We start from the raw sequence: 18,379 nt of genomic DNA, 5'->3' as shown, positions 1-18,379 counted from the left end.
AATTTTAGATTCCTTTTTCTTATAATGGAAACAAGCAACTCCAAACTCCTGGAAATGCATTGTGCCCAAGTATGTGTGCCCAAGTGGCTAGGCAAAAATCTGGCATCTCATAATTTATGGCCATTAGAAAGAAAACGTAAGAGTCCAGCACTTCTGTTTATTTACAAGAATACAGTCCTCATTTTTTGTCACCAAAGGATCCCTTAAACGAGAGACTGTATCTACTTCACCACTTAGAACTCATCACAATTTCCAGTCCAGTGAAAAAGCTGGAGTTCTTTTGGTTTAAACATCAAAGCTGTTTATTCTGCTGAAACATCCTGCTGATGTTTCCTATGTAACTCTTCCCTCTTCCATGTTCTTCTACCCAATCTAGTTCACCTACTTGGTTTCTTATTCTCAAGATTTTCATAGCAACCGGGAAATGCTGAAGATGGCTTAAAAATGTGAAGCTACATTTTTAAGAGAAGACTTGAATTCTGATGCACTGTCTCATTTTAACAGCTGAAGTTAAAGCACCAAATATTGAAGATTCCCCTCTCAATCACAAGTTACAACTTTATTATAAACAAAATTCTACTGAGATAGCAATGGGAGAAAAAAGAGGAGGAGGAGGAGCAATACTTTCACTATAAAAATACAGTGTGAAGTATTAAGTCAGACAGAAAAGTAATGCCCCATGTTAGTTATACCTCATTTCTCTGATACATCTATCAAACACAAAAACCACCAGCAAAAGAGTAAGGGAGTGTAGTATTAGGAACTAGTAACCAGGAATCCCAGTCAGTCGATCATCTTAGTGAAAACTTCCAAGTTTATTCTAAACTTTTCCATTTGGTTTAACTAAATTCAGAGTGGTACATGATAGCATGTTTAAAAAACAAGATGCTTCACCAAATCAGAACCTAATCACATCAGTGCAGATTCTGCCACCAACTTTGACAGACCACAGTATCATAACCGGCTCCACTTCATTGCAATCCTTCAGACAGGAATGGAATACTGCCTCCTCTATTTATCTATCAGTAAGATGAACAGCTCTGGCAGCCTATCTATAAATACACAAACAAAAAATGTATTTTGAAGCTTTTATATAGTGGGACAAAATTAAAACCTCCATTTTTTTGCTATATTTTATTAACCGTGCTGTGTTTCCACTTTAAACCCAATAAAAACTCGGTCTCATTGTCTAAAACCATTTTAAAGCTGTTGTTCATTATATTGCACAACAATTCATAACAGCAAATCTTAAGAGATTTGTACAAATTTGACATTACCATAAGAATTCCATTAAGCAACATTTCTTTGTATTCTAAAGGACTCTGGAGCAAGAGCCTTGTAATACCAACACGATAAAAGTGTGTTCTAGTTTTCAGAACTGCATTCAGAAGAGAGGTACAAATGAGATGGATCTAAATCACAAATGCCAAAGAAAAACTGTGAACAGAATTTATAACAGCTGATAGCTATTCCTGAAAGAAACGTATCTAAGCCAACTGCTGATATATTTGCAACCTAATTGCTGATATACATTCATGTATGTATATGTTTTCATTTGCATCTAAATGTTCTTTCAGACAATCTTCATTATATATAACAACTTTTTTCTACTGGTCACTTTGTGTTTGCATTTTTTAATGCTTCTAGGACAGATTTTCAGTTTTTACAGTGGATCAGCTCTAAAATGAAGCTTTTCCTGAAGTAGTCCAATTTAGCTTTTCTTCAGCATTACAGTTGGTGTTCCTAATTCAAGATAATTTATCTTACTGCATAGCCTAGAATGTAAAGCTATTCCTGTTGGAAAAAAAATACCCTTAATGGTATGTTCATTTCAAAAACTTGAGAAATTCCAGATGGGTGACTAATTTAAAAACATTTTCTACATATTCTACATTTTGTTACTAAATAATTACAGACATACGGTCAGATAGTTATGTATGTATACACCTGAAAAATTAGCTGAGCACCTTCAGCAGAACAAGTGAACAGCAGGAGGTCCCAAGCTTCCTGAAGTGTGACAAGTGGACTGCATTGTCTCCTCTAAAAGTTGCATAGGATTCCTCCTCTCCACAACACAGATTAATCAACAAGCTTTAGCTTTCTGCACCCTGTTAACACCAAGGAGCCACACGGTTCACTGCATCAGCCAGCCCGGCACCAGTCCGCTAAAAGACATTCAGTCTAAGAAAAAGTCCACTGAATAACAACGTCCCTCCATTGCGCTGTCTTAATGTCAGCACTACTTTTATGTACCTTACATTTCCTAATATATCTGCAAGTGATTCATAGATTATAAAAGCCAGGAGAGATCAGAATAAGCACATGTATTTCATTTTTCGTTTGTTTTCTAGATGCTTTGATTTTCAGATATCAAATATTGTTATATGTCCTGCTGGTAGAATTTGCTAACAGCATCCTCTCTCTCTTCCCTACTCAAATTCTTACAGCAGCCTGGAGAAACCCTCGGTCAGCTCTTTAAAAAGTATTTGGATAAAAACATGACCTTTAGGAGCTACTTACCTTTCTCTAGATTTACTGTTGGAATAGAAACTAGTTCATCACCAACAATTTGAGATGCTTCACGTATTTTTTGTTTCTCTCAAATACAAAATTAAAACACTTTATTAAACATTTACCTTATTAACAACGCAGAAATGGCAGTTGCACCATTTCCATCTACTAGCAGAAGCTGTTTGCATTGTAACTGGCAGTTTTGCTTTTTCTTTCTGTTGTACTAATTCTTTGCTTTAAGTTTGTCCTGTCATCACCCGGGATCATTCAGAGCTCCCTGTTAGCTACATTTTCTTGTGATCAACTTGTCAGAATAGACAGACACATGAGAACCAGCAGCATACTAATAAGTATTATAGGCTTTATGTTCACTTACACATTACAAGAAACAGTTCTTCATTTCTGTTGCTTTACACCTACACAATTTATAACAAACCTTTAATATTAAGATTTGAATGGTTTTACAGAATTCCTTGAGTCTTCACATCTGGCCTTGTTTGTGTTTTGAAGCTATTCTGAAAGAAGGGTGCCTTACCATACTCTTACATATTTAAGAAAGCAATAGGTGTATCCTAACATAAGCTCCAATGTGAGGTAACCGTGCTCCTGCAAAAGGACACTCTAAGTTAATACCACACAGCACAGACAGCAAAGCATTATTCCAGGCTGTCTGACCACAGATGCTATCAATGAACATATATTAGGGCCAAAAAATGAGAATCACCTGCAATTTCTAAGCACTGAATCTGGCTTTATGCAAGAAAACATCGTACATTCATTTAATGTATTTTTAAAAAGGACCAGTAGGAATCTCTAAATGAAAGTCAACAACCATTTTGAGGATCCCTTACCATGCATGTCAAGGAGGAAGGCAGCAAGTACTGACACAAAGACGTCAAGACAAATGGCAAGACATGCCATACTAAAGACTGTCTGCTGTAACTAAAATACAGATCCACAAGTCCACTACACTTACTGTCTTTGAGATCCACAGCTCCTGGCAGTTACCAGAAAGTGATGTTCTTACAAGCAGTAATTAAAAGTAAGCATTAATATAGTTGGAACAATAACAGAATAGGCAAATATCAAAGACACTATTCATGACAAAGTTTAAAGCAAAAGGGTTTCTACACAATAATGTTCAGGGTACAGTGCTCTCTTAATAGGTCCTACTAGTATTATTGCCTAAAATGCATGAAAAACTGTCCAAGCTCATACCACGAAATCAGAAGAGGAAGATTCTTGATGCAGTGAGACAGAAAAGCTAAAACTAGCAATCTTCACAGCAAAGCTTTCTGCTTTACAGGGATACAACAGTATTGCTTCCTCCAGTCCACCCTAACGTTCATTCAGAATAACAGATATAAACCACCACTTTATGGCAAATTCACTTTGTCTCGAGCAAATAGTCTCATCTAAGCAAAGTAAATGCCTGCATTAGCCTACACATAGTGCCTGTACGTGGCACTGTGGCACACACACATTTACTGCCAGGAAGTCATTGCATGAGTTACATCGCATTTTTCCTCACTTACATGAGAGGAAACACGTGCACAAGGAGTAAATTGGACAAGCGTAGTCTTCAGCAATTGAAGTTCCACACAGTCAAAAACTCATTTCTCAGGCCTTGCTAGAATAAGCTTAAAGCAGAGTAAAAGGTTCAGTGAGACTGCATACAAAGAACAACAACCGTGGCAAAAATTAAACCAGATGAATAGAAATACATCAGCAAAGCATGTAGAGCTGGAGGAGGGAAAGGGATACAAAAGCAGTGTTTTACCACTGTCAGAGATGCACCGATAAACACCTGCATCATTACAATATCAAGTTAATAATAGATAGCAAAGCATTAACCAAACAAGAGGGTATCAAGAACAACTAGAAAGAACACCACAGGAGGCTTTAGAAGGTAGCAGCAGAAGTTCCTGACTTTGTCCAAAAAAATGCAATCACCTATATATCCAAAAGCAATGTCACTATCCCAAACAAGAAGATTAAAAGGCATCCAGCTAGATGTAAACAAAACAGTGCTAATGGGCTCACTGGTATCACAGGCAGTCTCGAGCAATGTTTTGACTGCCTTAATGTTACTCCCTTTCCGCATTCCTCTAGATTTTTGTTTTGTCATTTGAAAGACAGAAGTACCTGCATACACGTAAACTCAGGCTCTTTGCTCCTTTTGATACAGATGGATTTTAAGAAAATCACAGAATTTAAAATAAATTGAAGATGAAGACTCAAACTGATTTGACTGGAAAAGGTAACCAGGGCTGTAACTGCAGCCACGTCTAGCAGAGGGACGCAACGGTAGAGTCCACATGCATGATGCCGGACACTGGATGCTGGGTATATGACACTGGACTTCCCAGTGCTACACAAATTATGGAGAAGCAGAGCAACTACAAGCAACATACAGACCTTTGGACTTTCAAAATCAGTAATAAACTACTGAGGAGGCTCTCACAGTTCTTCCTAATAAAAGCCAAGCTCTGAACTACCTATTTCATCTACTTCAAATATACAGTCTCACTGCTCCTGCTCAGCTATTCCCACCACAGGCATTCCCAAAAGCTGGGAAGTTCCTTAGGTTTTCTATAAATTTTACCTCAAGAGGCAGTTTCTCGATTAGACATTTAAGAGATACTATCAAGAGTTACCCAAAAAGGCAAAAACACAGAAAACTTGCAAATGGTAATCTTTGGTTTATTTCTTTCTGCAAATAAAATTCTTCCTTGGAGAGAAGGGCTCTACACTAGTACAGAAAAGACTGTAACAAAGGAAATGTTTATACAGTGAAATCCCTGAAAGATTTCTTGTAGCACAACACTGCTGTCAAATACTCATTAGAAAGCTCTCCTCCCAAAAAAAGGCACAAAAGGAATTACAGTGGTTAAGAAGGTAAGTGTAATTTCTAGGTCACTATATACTACACAGTGTTCCACTCAAAACACTGGTCTCAATTCATGCTTCTTAACTGAGAAAGTTACATACTGAATCTGTCAGAGGCAGATGTTCTGCTTTTACTTTTGGAAAAACTACTGTATTGGGGGAAAACGAGCAATATTTTATGTCCCACACATAAAACCACCATAATAAGCTCTGGAATGTGTGCAGCATGTCCCGCAGCTCCCATATTATTCAGTAATAGCATGAAAGGAAGCAGTACTGATGTTTACAGCAGCATTAAGATGACCTGAACAGTTTTAAGAAGGGGACAACAGTATTCCCATCTTATAACTTGTAAAGAAAACTAACTCACAAAGAAACTAAAGGAACTTGCCACAACAACTCACTGGGCACAGAGAAAAGGCAGAACATACCCATGCAAACAGTGCCCGACCCACTACGCCACGTTGCCCCTGTAAGACAAAGAAGTAACTGGTGTCCCCCAGGAGCAGGGTCAAGGCCAAGCACTCTGAGTGCAAAGAGGTACACAGCAAGTAAAACACAATCTGTCTGCTTTTCACTCACATTTAGCACTGAAGAAGCAATATTGATTATACTTTCCCCTATCCTGCTTAATCAAAACAGTTGGGTTTGTTTTTTCTTCTGTGTACGTTTGTCAACACAGACAACGCTCTTTCAGAGAGTCCTTCCTGAGCATACAGACAGACACAGCACAGGTCACAGGGAATAAAAAAAAATCTAAAGAAGTTAAAGAAGTTAACATCGAGACCTGACAACATGGAATTTTAGAAGTGCTGGAATAGAGGCACCACTGAAGGTATTTCACTTGAGAGTTTTTTTCATTGAAGTGCCTTCTCAAACCCAAGCCAACAAGAAGCAGAGAGCTCTGCACTCAAAACGGGCAGTGGCGCAGCAGAAGGCAGCATGGAGGTGCAGAGCCTTGTCGGAGCACTGCTGGAAAATCCCCACCGGCATTTCTTTTGCTGCAGCTTACCTTCCCACAGCAGCAGCCGAGTCCTTGAAGGAAAAACACATGGCACACCTGATCAAAAGAAAACTTGGATTCTCTGATATTTCAAAATGTTATCAGGAGTTTGTATCACTGAACTCGATACTCCTGCTAGTGCATTAAATAAAGTATAAAATAAGAAACGCCTGGTGGGGGTTATCAACATTCCCTGTTGCACCATAGGAATGAGATGTGTGTAGGCAAAACTTAACTTTCTCATGCTGTGGTTTAAAGCCACATCAGGATATTAAAAAACTCTGGTGCAGCACTGTCAATCAGATTTACCTAGTGCTGGTTCTATTCCTCAATAAACATGAATCAAAAAGAGGAGAGGAAGAAGAAGCACTTTAACACTTAATAAATCGCCAACTTATGCATCCAGTTAAAGGTGTATGCTGGTAGAGATTGCAAAACAATGGACTGATATAAGTTACTATTATTGTTTAAAACATTCTCAACAAGAAATACAAGGAAACTTAAGCAGCTAGAAAGCAAATATTTATAAAAATAATTTACTGAAGTAAAAGCATAGAAGCAATACATAGAAGCAATACATATTCATCCTGGACCAGCAAGGCTCATGGACAATTAGGACACTGGGACAATGACTAAACTGATCATTTCAGAAGTCAGAGCATTCAAGGAGCAGCACCGTTTAGAAAGAAAGAATCATCAGTAATGTGGCAAGAGCAATCCAGACACTAATTATTCTGTAAAAGTAATTTTTATCCACAGAGAAATACCATAATAAATGAATGGGAGACAAGAAATGAAAACCACCGTACTATGGAGAGAATTGGAATCATGGAAAATAAGCAGCATGGGGAATTGCACAAGTAAGTCTCGTCAATCAAAAGCAACCAGCCTTATTGTACGGTTTTGAAAGGATCGGATGAAGGGTAAAGCAACAGATGTATTATCTGAATAATAGTAAAATATTTGATAAAAATCTCTCTCAAGACTGTTACTCTCCAAAATCAACTCAAATTGGCTAAGACAGGAACACTATGATGTGACCTGAAACTCAATGACTAGTCATAATAAAAAAGTGAAAGCCTAAAGCAGAAAATAAAAATAAACAAATACATAAAAAGATGAGCTTTTCAAGGGCTGGGAAACCCTCCAACCACCATACTTAAAAGCGCTGTATCAATTTAGGCTGATGTTCTCAGAAGTTAAAGTGATAAACAGCAATGGACTGCAAGTCTTGATTAGTGGCATACTGCAAAGACTGAAATTAGTGCTGATGTTATTCAGAAACAGAAGCAGGACTGAATATGTTCACGAGATCCACAGATGGCATTTGCAGGTGGTAACAAACTTTGCAGATAAATTGCAATTGCCAGTTGGTTCAAAACAGTAATAAGATGACCTAAAGTGACTAAAAACTGATTTTTTTTTTTAAACAGCAAAATAAAGATTCAGTGGGTAGAGGGAAGGGACAAATGGCCAGAAGAGCTCAAACTGATAAAACATGGAAAAGAAAACACAAAACATACTTCATTTTAGAGAAAAAATACCAGGGCACGATATGGCAGATCAGTTCAGAAGGTAAAACCAACGACCCTTAACTAGAGTATACTGTCTGAATACATAGATGCAGAGCATGCTATGGAGAATAGAACCTGTACGCACCACATCAACGAAACTCATCTAGAAAATGTCCTTCATTCCTGCAAAACCTGCATCAAGAAGAGCAATTAAGGTGATTTAGTGTTTGTTCGCTACAGCACCCACATACACTCCACTACCTTTCCAAAGAGTTGTCTCTAATTTCAGCCTGCATAGAATGGGCTTACTACAGACCTTGCCTTCTTGTAGCGAAGCCTAGGGCTAATTAATGCACCAGGTTCAGCCACCGTGATATAGTCAGATAAACATACCATGCTATACACAATTTAATACTTGCAAGTATTGAAAATACAAATGCCACAAAAATTCACCAATCACCATTAAGAAAAAGAGATCAAGAAAGCCATTTCTTAGCTTCTGATTTTCATGGTCACACACAGACTATAGGGGGGGAAAAGGGCAAAAGCCTAAATAGTCTGAAAAGCTTTTTTTTACAAAAGCATTTGGGGGGGGAAAAGCAAACAAACTAAAAAAAAAAAAAAAACCACATACTTCTGCACATTTTTCTAAAGGTAGTAAAACTTTTCAGCTTTGCTGAAGTCAGTCAAGTTTAATCACCAATACCAAAGGTTGATTTTGGTTGTAACTGACTTCAAAAATGATGACAATGTTTAAAAAGCTTCCTCATTAGGTCACTGAGAAATTATCAACATTTGCAAAGCACTTCATTGTGCTTTATTACAGCTCCAAAGTGCCACAGCAAGGTTCAACTTTGCAAATACAGATAGCTTCCAATCAAATTCATGGAAAAATATTACTTACAGTGGATGTAACACTAGATTAATGTTGTTATACTTACCAATCAGCCAGCAGGGCTTCAAAGAAAACACAGGAAATTGCACATAAATATTGCTCTGTCCCCTTTAATATGTATTTCTAAAGTTACAACATGAAAGCGTTAAATATTTTTGTTTTCCATTAAAAACACTCTTTACGTGGCAAGGCAATTAAGTTATTTTGGCATCTGCGCCACATAAAGCAGCTGCTGTACAGCATGTTTTACTTTATAAAATATCTTTAATCAGCACACTGACTAGTTCTGTCATTTATAATTAAGGAGGTAAATGGCAGGTGCAGCATTAATTAGTGAAACTGAAGTCTCTGTGCAAGACATACAGTCATACCAACTTAATGCTTCCCAGGAATAGAAACGACGGCTAACAACTTTGCACCACAAACTTGACTAGGTAAGACCACGCCAAGAAAGAGGGATATTTACAACACAGTTATGCTTCTGAAGCCTTTACAATCTTATACTACCAGATTCATTTCTTAAACTCTTCCTCCAAAGAACAGAAAAATACTTCAGGAGCGCAAAAGCCTACCCACTAAGCCACCCTGTGAGAGTCTGTGTTTCTGCCTTACAAACAACAGAGGGGCAGAGGTACAGATCAAGAAATAGGCACAGCGGTTCTCTTAGTTGAAAAGATTTTCCCAGCCAACAACTAAGAAATGGGCTAGCCCAACATTTGGAGAAAGGCCCGCACTCACAATTTAAAAACAGAGCAACTGTTGTTGCAGTCTCTTCCCAACATGAAAGTAGGACCACCAGTCCTACGATTACCCTCATAACAATGCTGCAAGGTTGTGGATTTTTTGGAGACTGTCCATAGTCTGCGAGTTAAATGAAATCTCTCCTCCCTTTTAAAACTGCAGAGGTTATTTTGGCTTGAAGGACTTCTGGAAGGTAGCCTTACTGCTGTTTACGGATCTTTAGAGCGTACACACTCAGCAAGAAGTCCCACAAGATGAGTAACACTTCCAAAGAAGTGGTAGTCACCCTCAACACCAGTACTACATAGTACTGGGTCCTTGGCAGACCACAGCCCAGGGTGGTGCGTTCATCATTTCCACGTTCACCTGTTCTGCAGAGTCCCCAGGCACCACCTCAGCATGCAAAACTGTTCATAACAACAAGTGCAGCTGGTGAGACTAAAATAATTACAGTGTTCATGGTCTTATTTGTAAACTAATAGTCTGCTCATCTCCAAGCAAATGCTCTCAGACACTTCATTGGGTTTGGCCAAACTAAGACCGCAATTTGAAAGAAGCCAAGAAGCCCCACTTTTGCGTTACTTCAAGGCAAAAAGGTTAACCCTTCTGACTGCCATATTACCTAAGCTACATTTCAAAACCAACTCACATGTGTCCCTCAGAAGTGAAAGCACAACAGTACATCAAACAATACATTTGGTAATACAGTAGCAGTGAAGTAGAAGAGCCTTCTGCATTAAAATTAAGAAAATCTGTGCATTTCTGCCTAAGCTCACATAGCAGATTCCCGCATCTGTCTTAAATAGAAAGCAATAAAAACTCCAGGCAAAGCAACTGCACCCTGTGCTTGTGAACTAGAACACCAGCTGTAGACCTCTGCAAAATACCAACCTCGCAAATATCATACAAGGCATTGAATTGATTTGTGCTTCATTGATGTTAAATGAACGTTTCTTCAGTGAGTATATAATGCCTTCCACATGCACAGAAACAAGCACTTTCAAGGCAAACTACAGCAAATAAACAGCAGTGGATGGAAGGCAAACTTATTTTGTTTTCTTTCAATGCTAGTTTTGACTTAAAACTGAGTCTTCTGGGAAGGAGCACAATCCCTAGATGTGTGCAGTACCCCCTGCCAACCAATTTATGAAGCAGAACTGCTACTGACTCACAAATGAGTTATTCATCCATCCTTCTTCTGACAAGCAGAAAGAGTACATGACCATGGCTGACAGAAGAGAAAACAAAGATTCAAACAGAGGGATTCAGGAAGGCTAAGGAGGAGAATTTAGAAAACAAGGATGCTGTGATAAAGACAATTTGTTATACTCTGCAAGAAGACACAATGACAATAAACCACTTTTAGCCAGACTTGTAATTCTGTAAATGAAACAATAACGAGCGCTACACAAACAAATCAAAAAGGCCACCATTTATAAACACCACAATATTTTGTTTGAAAGTGCAAAATGAGACAGTGGAATTTCAATAATATTTTTAAGCCTTTTCAGATTAGGCAGAATCCACATGGGTATGAAACAGCTGATTTGAACTAGCAGAAGAGAACTTAGGGGGAGGAAAAAGGTTTGTCTATAAATGGGAACAAGCATCACTAGGGAACAGACTTTAAAGAGTACACGTGGGGGTTAAACAGAATCTACCCTCCCAGACAGGTGCAGCTCTCAGCTGAAATATTTCAGACAGCAGTATTCGCATTTTTGTGCTTTCACAAACAATTTCAGTTCCCAGGCAGGTCTAAGACAGTGATATTCATATAAACTCTCTGAGAAGACAGCAGCCATGCCCTGCCATATGGTCTGGCACAGTTCAGCATATGGGATTGGTTGCGATTGTTTTCCTTTTCCCAAAATTAGCATTAAGAGATAAGTGATAGCTTCAATTAGAAGCAAAGCAACCTGAGCTCAAAATATTAAATTCGAAGTAATCTAATGTTCTGAGACAATGTAGACAACAAAAAAATTTACAGTTTGTTAGAGGGTATAAATACAATTAGTACTGAGAAAAGAAATGAACACATAAATAAATCAATTCCTCCACTACTATGGCACTGAGCAATATTTACTACCAATGTGGAGAGAGGTTTATGGCATACTCACAGAATAGCACTAAAATCACATTTCCCAGTCTGTCAGTTCATATGAAAAAAATGTATCAAAGAGGCTAAACTACCTTCTGCCATTCAAAAAGCTTCATTAGCTAAGGCGGCTGCAAACTGGTAAAGCAACTTGAAAAAGCCTGCTTTACTATTTAGCTTGTTCGGTCTTAACACAAGACTTCTACTTTTCTTTATGGTTCAGCTTCCTTTCACGGATACCATGAGATTCACGGGTTCCAATTCTAAATGTATTCTCTACCAAGTGGTGGTGGATCATTTGATATCATATGATCAATACCAACTGATCATGTTTTGTATCTTTGTGTGTACATATCACTACAATTTACATGAAATGATTTGGTGGAATCTGATTAAAATGAGATAGCATTCCAGCTCTACAGACAGTTACGTTATACGAAGTACTCAGATACATTGGAATACAGTTAAAAGGTATGTCTTACTTTCCCATCCAAACTGCATAGCTTTCAGGGAGTTGTGGAACAAAAAGTATGGATCTTCCAGTATCAACATCTACTGCTCCAAAGCAGCCTGCTTCAGTTACTCCAAAAGTCCAGTGAAAGTAAGATTCCTAGGTTAAGACAAAATATATTCTTAAAAGAAAATGCTCACTTCCACCAGCTGTAAAAATACACTACAGTACATACTAATTTCTACTTCCATGCTCCTGAAAGAGAGATCTCTTGCTTTTGGAGGGGGGAAGTGGTTTAGGTCTAAAGCTTTTCAGATTGATTAGTTTTAGGTTACAATAATACAAATCCCTCTGTTGGCAACTGGAAAGGATCAGAGATTAATAAGCTACCACAAGAAATAAACAGGTCAGCTCAGCACAGTAAACATACAACACACAATAAAACACATTCTTCCAATCTAGAATTAGGCAATGTAGTATCAGGAAGAAACAACCACTTCACATGAGACAAGGCAAAAGCAGAGTGCAGATTCATTGGGCAAGTGCTGAAGTGAACACCCCATCTCCCCCAGAGAAGAGGAAGCTGCACTAGGAATAGCCTTTAGCCAAGTGTTATTTTAAGAACAAGCAAGCGAACAACAAAACACCTAACAATACAGAGACGAATTTTGTAAGGACAGACATATGCTATGATACCCTGAAGGGTGCATCTCCTCTAAAAACAGACCAGTAACTACACTAAGACACGCACTATTTAGATTAGAATTTACTGATTTTGTTTCTTCATAACATAGAACAGCTCAATTAAATTCACAAAACAAAGTACTGTAGCAGCCATGCAAAGTATAGGGTATGCATAATTAAGAGTTCTGTTACGCAAACTTCCCCAAAGACTAAGAATGTGTTTGGCATGATATTAACAAGCTATTAAGTCCTATTTGTGACACAAGAACACATGGGTACTTAAGGAAAAACCTCATTTGAGAAGACACATGTTGTAAATTCTAAGATACATCCTGCTTTGTGGAACACACTATAAAAACTTGAAATATGCTTTTCTATGAATTATTTCAGTTTAGGTCCACTGTAACATGTTTCACTACAGAAAGAAGGTTATCTTTTGGGTCACAGACAAGACTGAAAACACTAAGAAATATTCCACTGCTGTCTTTAATATTACATTAAACACTGATAGGCGGTAGGGCGTTGACCAGGTTTAGGCCCTTTAAGCCAGGCAATGAGCCCGCATACTAAGGCACTGAAAGAGAGAGAGACTCGAAGCTGAAGAGGCAACATTATAAAGAAGCCAATTTATTTAAGTGAAGCAAAGCAATGCACGCATGAGAGGTAAAGGGAAAATGATTAAAAATCATTTAAAAATTCATGCAGTCGAAGAGAGTTTCTTAATTGGATTTGAAGTTTTGATTCAGCTCTTACCTGGCGAAACACGATACCAGTATCAGTACAGTATCTCTGGGTTTCTTCTCCACCCTGCAGCAGAACAACTGAATTCTTCTGGACATCCTTATTCTGTCTCAGGCGATCACACAGTCGTCTTCTATTCAAGGCAAAGAGCGCTACAGGCACTTTCAAGGTCTCATTCCCCAGCCAAAAGGAGGGTCTGGAAAAGATTTTTTTAATTGACGATTAATGGAAGACAAAGACAGTGGTTAGCACCATTCAGATGCACAGTGTTTGTTACTTCAGTCTGGAACAGAAAAGGAAGTTTAGTTCAACTCTACAAACAAGATGCTAATCACTCAAGGGAAGAGATGCTGTGTACAAGCATTGCTCTCAAGCAACGATCAAACATTGCTCATACGAGTACCAAAGGAAAAAGATGGCAAAACAGCAGAGAAGAAAATGAGTTCTGAGTTACTGCAAACAGAAGTAGAAGGTTACACTAAGTCTGGCAAACTTCAGCAAGTCCTTCTGGGAAAAGTTCAGTAGCTAAAACAGGGACTGGAGAGAAAAGATGACAGATAGCAGACGCGGGACAACAGCATTTCCCATACTCACACAGTATCTGCAAATTTCTTTTCTGTGTACATATGTTTATTCTTGCATGCATACAAGCAGCTTCAGCAAGTGACTGAACTCACCACACGTGGCCACAGGAGCGTGTCCTGGGTACCAGTGACCTCCTGCTATACATCGCCACCTGCCCCTAAGGCAGCACAAAACGTACTGAAACAGCCCAGAAAGTTTCTGAAAGATTGTACTCAACAAAGCCACAACAGGGAGAATACAACTTAAAAAGTAGAGAACACTCTCTTAAAATAAACTGGTTATTAAGTAATTTGAGGTGTTTAAAGTACCACAAGAATATATTGCTGATTCGTTCACATTTGTTATAGGCCCATACCTGCACTTTTGGGAGCTTTACCAGTAGAAGCACAGAAGCTTGTAGGATTTTTTTTTTAAAACCAGATAAAGAGAGAAGAATCTACAAGCATTCCCTTTTTTTGTGTGTTTAATATAGCAAAGCTGTGCTTTGGAGCTTCAGTATTACAGGTGCATACTGTTTTATCACAAAAATCCTATGATTTAAGTCTAGTTTGTCCCTCCACCTCAGCTACTCTCAGCTTACTGAAGACTGACTGGCTAGATGGTCATTTTCTATCAGACATGCTTCTTACAGCAGATGACAGAAAGGTGCAGTTAAATTCTTACTACGTTAAAATTACAAGAAATTAACCACCAAGGGACTTAACCTTAGAGAAGCAGAGCACCACATCTTAATTATTATATAGTTTTCATAGGCAATCTGAAAGGTAACCTTTGATTTATAGCTGCATAAAATAACCTCCTGAAAGACTTTATCAGCATCAGAAATGTAAACCCTGTAATTTCTTACTGCAGACACAGCATAAAAGAGCTAATAAAATATTATATTTCACTTGTTTATAACTACTTGATATACCAGTATAAGTAATTTTAGAAGGTGAAAGATTGCTCTTGCTAATCCAATTTTCAAACTATGTGCCTAGGAGTTCAGCTGATGGTGCACAAAACCCAAATGTGTTTATTTTTATTACTTCCCCCCCACACCTGATAAGCCAGCACACGGTGATCGTTACAAGGGGTGCAGACTACCTGTTGTACCACATCAGCGTAGCACGGAAGCACAGCATAAGCTTTTTTTTTTGGGGTACCCATGCCTGTAGGAAGAATGAAGCAAGTTCGTACTGTGGCTCAGCAATGCACGAAAGGTTGAAAACGCTGTTATCCAAGCAAGATCACCCCCTGGAATAACTCCATGCAGGGGTCCAGTAATCATACACTCACCTTATTGCAAGTATAAGACGGAAGAGAGAATATCATCAGATACCCTGATGCCATAGGTTGCTCTCAGATCTTTGTTGATAAAAAAAACAAAACCAAAAAAAGGCAGAGGTGGTAGCACAACCTGTCTTATGTTTTGCTTCAAAGGAAGGGGAAAATAAAAGCCACCTTCGTTGTAATTTTAAATTTTACCCTCTTCTTCACAAGTTTTTTTTTTTTTGCTGTGATTTAAAAAAAAAAAGGCGAGGGGGTGGAATATGGACTCTGACCTCCCTCCTTCTCCAGGCCTATTACTACACCCTGGAGCTTGGAGGAAGCTGCTACAAAGGCACATTTTCATCTCCATTAAGTTTACTATTAATGCTTTTACTGCACTTAAAACCTTTGACAACCAAAATGAGACTCAAGGAGAAATAATGATGTCAGGCAGGAATTCCTCCTGGTAGTCTCACTAAGCCACTTTAAGAGTGTCTTTTACTGGGATCTTAACACTCGAGCTGAAATGTATTCTGGTGCAAAATGATGGTTCTTCTGTGCATTTTAACTAAGCCCATGGCAAAACTGTGCTCTTCCTTACATATAACAGATCTCACTTTCCCTGCTTGAATTTGATGCCACAATATTCATCAACAGCAGAATTTGGCCCTGTAAGGTTGGTTTAGACTTGCACAGTTTTCTCACAGGCTTGGCCTTGGTCTCAGCGGCCGAGCATGCTGGACCCCGCAGCAAGGGCTGCAGGACACAGGAGTGCACTGGGCTGTGCTGCTGCAAACACTGCTCTGTTCCTCTGGTTCTGTGCTGAGCACTCGTATGTTAATTCATGTCTTGGACTGTACGAGCTTGCCAGGCAACAGACCTACTTCCACAACTGAAATTCTGCAGAGAAAAGCAGCTAGGTTTCAGAGAGGGCTCAACTAAGATTTTGGTTCCTCCACACCCTTTGTTCTCTCTTCCCTCCTGCAAGCACTTGGATACGGATGGACTAACAACATGGCATGATGCCCACAGGTGCCACTTTTCCTGCAGAGGTTTGGTCACTCCACATGCATGAGCCCAGCGCAAGCTTTCCACAGCTTTGCAGAGAGCTCTTTTCAGAGACTAGCACTGACAGAGGAATTTAAGTTTTATGAAAAAAAGAGTATGGCTATACACCTGGCTTTGGGAAGAGAACTCTCACAGTACTCAAGATCACAAGAAAAGTCTTCACACACAGGTATTGCTATGTAACCATCACTCTGTTACTAAGAAATACACGGCAGGTAAGTAGGTTATGACTGGCCTGGTCTTTTTTCCATACTCCTTCCAGCCCAACTGTTGCAAACCGCTGTGACTACGCAGTACTGGCTGCACCATGACTATTATTAAGTGCTTTTTCAGTTTCAAATATAGCAGGTCATCACTATGCCACTTGTGAGTGGGTACATGTATATAACTGCCTCTGTATCATCTGTATCAACCCTACAAATACATCTGCAATTACAGCGTCATCAGCGTAAAACTCTGTTGTTTGCCACCAAACAGTACTACCATGAAGTTCTTCCTAGAGAGGGAATTACAAGCTTTCAATTCTGGTCTGTGATCTCTAATCACTGAGTTTATATCACACAAGACACACAAATACCAGAATTTAATTAGTACAACACATTAGCTGGTCCTTCAAGGTCTGTTTCTGTTGTTAGTGCAGGGACTCTGGCATTTCCAGCCACAAACTCAACTCAAAACTCTCATGTAGAGTTACACATTTGATAACAAAGCGTACTTAATGCAAGCGCTGCTTTGTGGTGCATGCTGCTTTGAAGCCATGCAAACTTCTGCAAATAAGCATTAGTCAGTGTCAGGCGTGACTACACGCGAGGACAGGACAAGTGAAGCTCAGCTTCTTCATTTTCTCTAGCCTGGTACCAGAATCCAGCCATTGCTCAATCTGGCAAAGGCCTTCCATAGTAGCTGACAGTTTCCCTGCTGGCTGTCACACACAATTTTTATGATCACTTAGGCCCAAGCCCACACAAGAGCTCTTTTATTTTATTATACTGGAAGTTAAATGTAGCTAGGAACATTAAACTGCATCTGTTTCTTTAAAGGATATTTTTCTTTTGCCTGGAACTGTCGATTTTCAACACTTGTTTCAGAAGTTTTATATCTTTGGAGTGCTTGCATTTTGTTACCGTATGATCCATCTAACATTTCAGATTCGTTTTGATGCAGCCACCAGAACACTCTGGCGACCAAAAGTCCTATTTTATTGCTGGTCTTCCCACCATTTTTCAGTTAACCTTTTGTACTTCTGTTTTTTCAGAAGAAAATTCACGAACTGCCATTTCTGTTCTACTGGGGTCACACAGACAGGATCCAGATTTCAATGAAGATGAGAAACCACTAAAACTACTTTTCAGTAAGTTATCCTTTGTTTGTTGACTGGGCCTTATTTATTTGGTTTTTTTGAGCAACAGTCATCAACATCAGCTTCAAGTCTAGCCAATTTTTAATGCCATTTCCACATCAAATAGGTGAAGCGCAAGAGGCCTACGCTAACAGCAGCACAAGCAAAAAGGCGATACAAGGGAAACAGTAAAAGCAACTACTGCTATTTAAGGTGTAAACTGGATGTTTTCATGCCAGCCAACTCAGTGCTCCTTGCAAATAAGTCAGTAACATGCAGTCCCACCCCAGCACAACCCTGCTAACAGCAGGGCCGGGCAGCGGCATCCTTGCACAGGGAATGCCCGGGCAGCGCTGAGGGAAACCTGGGGCAGGAGAAGACCTCACAGGGAAAACCTCCACCCAAAGACAAAACACTCGGAGCCAAGTCCCAGCACCACCTCTTTTTGGCGACTATGAAAAGTTCCCTCCTCATTTTGATATATTTTTAATACCATTCTTAAAGCACTGGAAGAAATGGATGAATTTAGCTATAAAATGCGGGAGAGACATGCGCTAAGTAATCCACAGCCACCTTCAAGCGTGATACCCCAGCCCTAAGGCACCTCACAGG

At 39.1% G+C, this 18,379-nt stretch overlaps 1 protein-coding gene across 1 annotated transcript in view; it reads right to left on the bottom strand.

Moving 5' to 3' along the window:
• PEPD (peptidase D) overlaps positions 1 to 18,379 on the bottom strand; it is a 159,495-nt gene that overhangs the window by 122,041 nt on the left and 19,075 nt on the right. Inside the window, exons 2-3 of the mRNA XM_035891534.1 lie at positions 13,537 to 13,720; positions 12,131 to 12,258 (exon numbers count right to left, since the gene is read on the bottom strand). Coding sequence (XP_035747427.1) covers positions 12,131 to 12,258; positions 13,537 to 13,720 — 312 coding nt within the window. The remainder of the gene's footprint in view (positions 1 to 12,130; positions 12,259 to 13,536; positions 13,721 to 18,379) is intronic.

The sequence above is a fragment of the Egretta garzetta genome, unplaced genomic scaffold, assembly GCF_000687185.1.
Source record: "Egretta garzetta isolate BGI_Z169 unplaced genomic scaffold, ASM68718v1 scaffold23, whole genome shotgun sequence".
NCBI lineage: Eukaryota > Metazoa > Chordata > Aves > Pelecaniformes > Ardeidae > Egretta > Egretta garzetta.
This window is presented reverse-complemented; position numbering and strand designations above follow the sequence as displayed.